Source organism: Alligator sinensis, unplaced genomic scaffold, assembly GCF_000455745.1.
Source record: "Alligator sinensis unplaced genomic scaffold, ASM45574v1 scaffold659_1, whole genome shotgun sequence".
Classification (NCBI taxonomy): Eukaryota; Metazoa; Chordata; order Crocodylia; family Alligatoridae; genus Alligator; species Alligator sinensis.
This window is the reverse complement of record NW_005842265.1, coordinates 58,626-59,479: the sequence shown is the minus strand read 5'-3', so window position 1 is coordinate 59,479 and position 854 is coordinate 58,626. Positions and strand designations below refer to the sequence as shown.

Genomic DNA, 854 nt, shown 5'->3' with positions numbered 1-854 from the left:
AAAGAGCAGGTCCCTTCCCTCCCTCCCTCAGCCAAAAGGTCTGCTTTCCAAGGGCTACTTACCTTCAAAGAGAGGGCAAAGCCTCCGCCATGCTGTGACCCCACCCTGGCTGGTATACTGCCCTAGTGCTGTCTCCAGGAAAAACACTGGAATCCCACAGGTGAAGAGGAAGATGAGGTAGGGGATGAAGAAGGCACCTGGCAGGTTCAGGCATTGTACATAGGAAAGAAAATCATGTTAGACTAGTGACTGTTTTAGGTTTAGTACTGAATAATCTCCCCAAGAGGGGGAGGAGGTCCTGAGGAAAAAAATGATGGCAACATGGACCTCAAAAAACAGCATGGGACAAAAAGGCACAGATGCCAGGGGTCTAAGAAAACAGGGCATGGGAACCCTGGTAGCAATAATCAACTGCTGCCAGCACAGTTTTAACCAGAGTTTGAATAGTGATGAGTCTCATGATAATCAGGGTTTTTCTTAAAGCTCCTGCTCCTGGAGCCCAGTGGTTATATAAGAATCTCAGCATTACATTTTATCAAGAAAAACAAATAAGCTTCTAGCTACTGTTGCTGCAGAAGAAAGCTAACAAGTGTCAAACCTAAGTGCTCAAAATCAGAATTAAAAAGGAACACTCAATTTCTGGCAAAAAAAAAAACCCCGCATGATTTTTAAGCAACTTATTTTTTCCTTGAAACTCAAATCCAAATTTTTACTGCCTTCATCACTAGTAAAATATTAGCATCTATAATCATTTCAGCCTGATCCTATTCACTCCATTTAAGTTTAAGTTTTTCTTCAGTTTACCACCTATCTTTTAAAAGGCAGGAACAAAAGTGGGAGAATAGAAGTAGGGA

The 854-nt window shown here is 41.9% G+C and overlaps 1 protein-coding gene across 5 annotated transcripts in view; it reads right to left on the bottom strand.

The window, feature by feature from the left end:
• Positions 1–854, bottom strand: part of LOC102372651 (sodium- and chloride-dependent GABA transporter 2) — a 50,030-nt gene that overhangs the window by 39,654 nt on the left and 9,522 nt on the right. For 4 of the 5 annotated variants that reach the window (XR_003095041.1, XM_025209049.1, XM_025209048.1 and 1 more), the window contains one exon: positions 63–197. Coding sequence is in view for 4 of the 5 variants with exons in the window: in XM_025209049.1 (XP_025064834.1) it covers positions 63–197 (135 nt within the window). In the remaining variant the exon portion in view is untranslated. The remainder of the gene's footprint in view (positions 1–62; positions 198–854) is intronic. The other variant, XM_025209050.1, reaches the window with a different exon arrangement.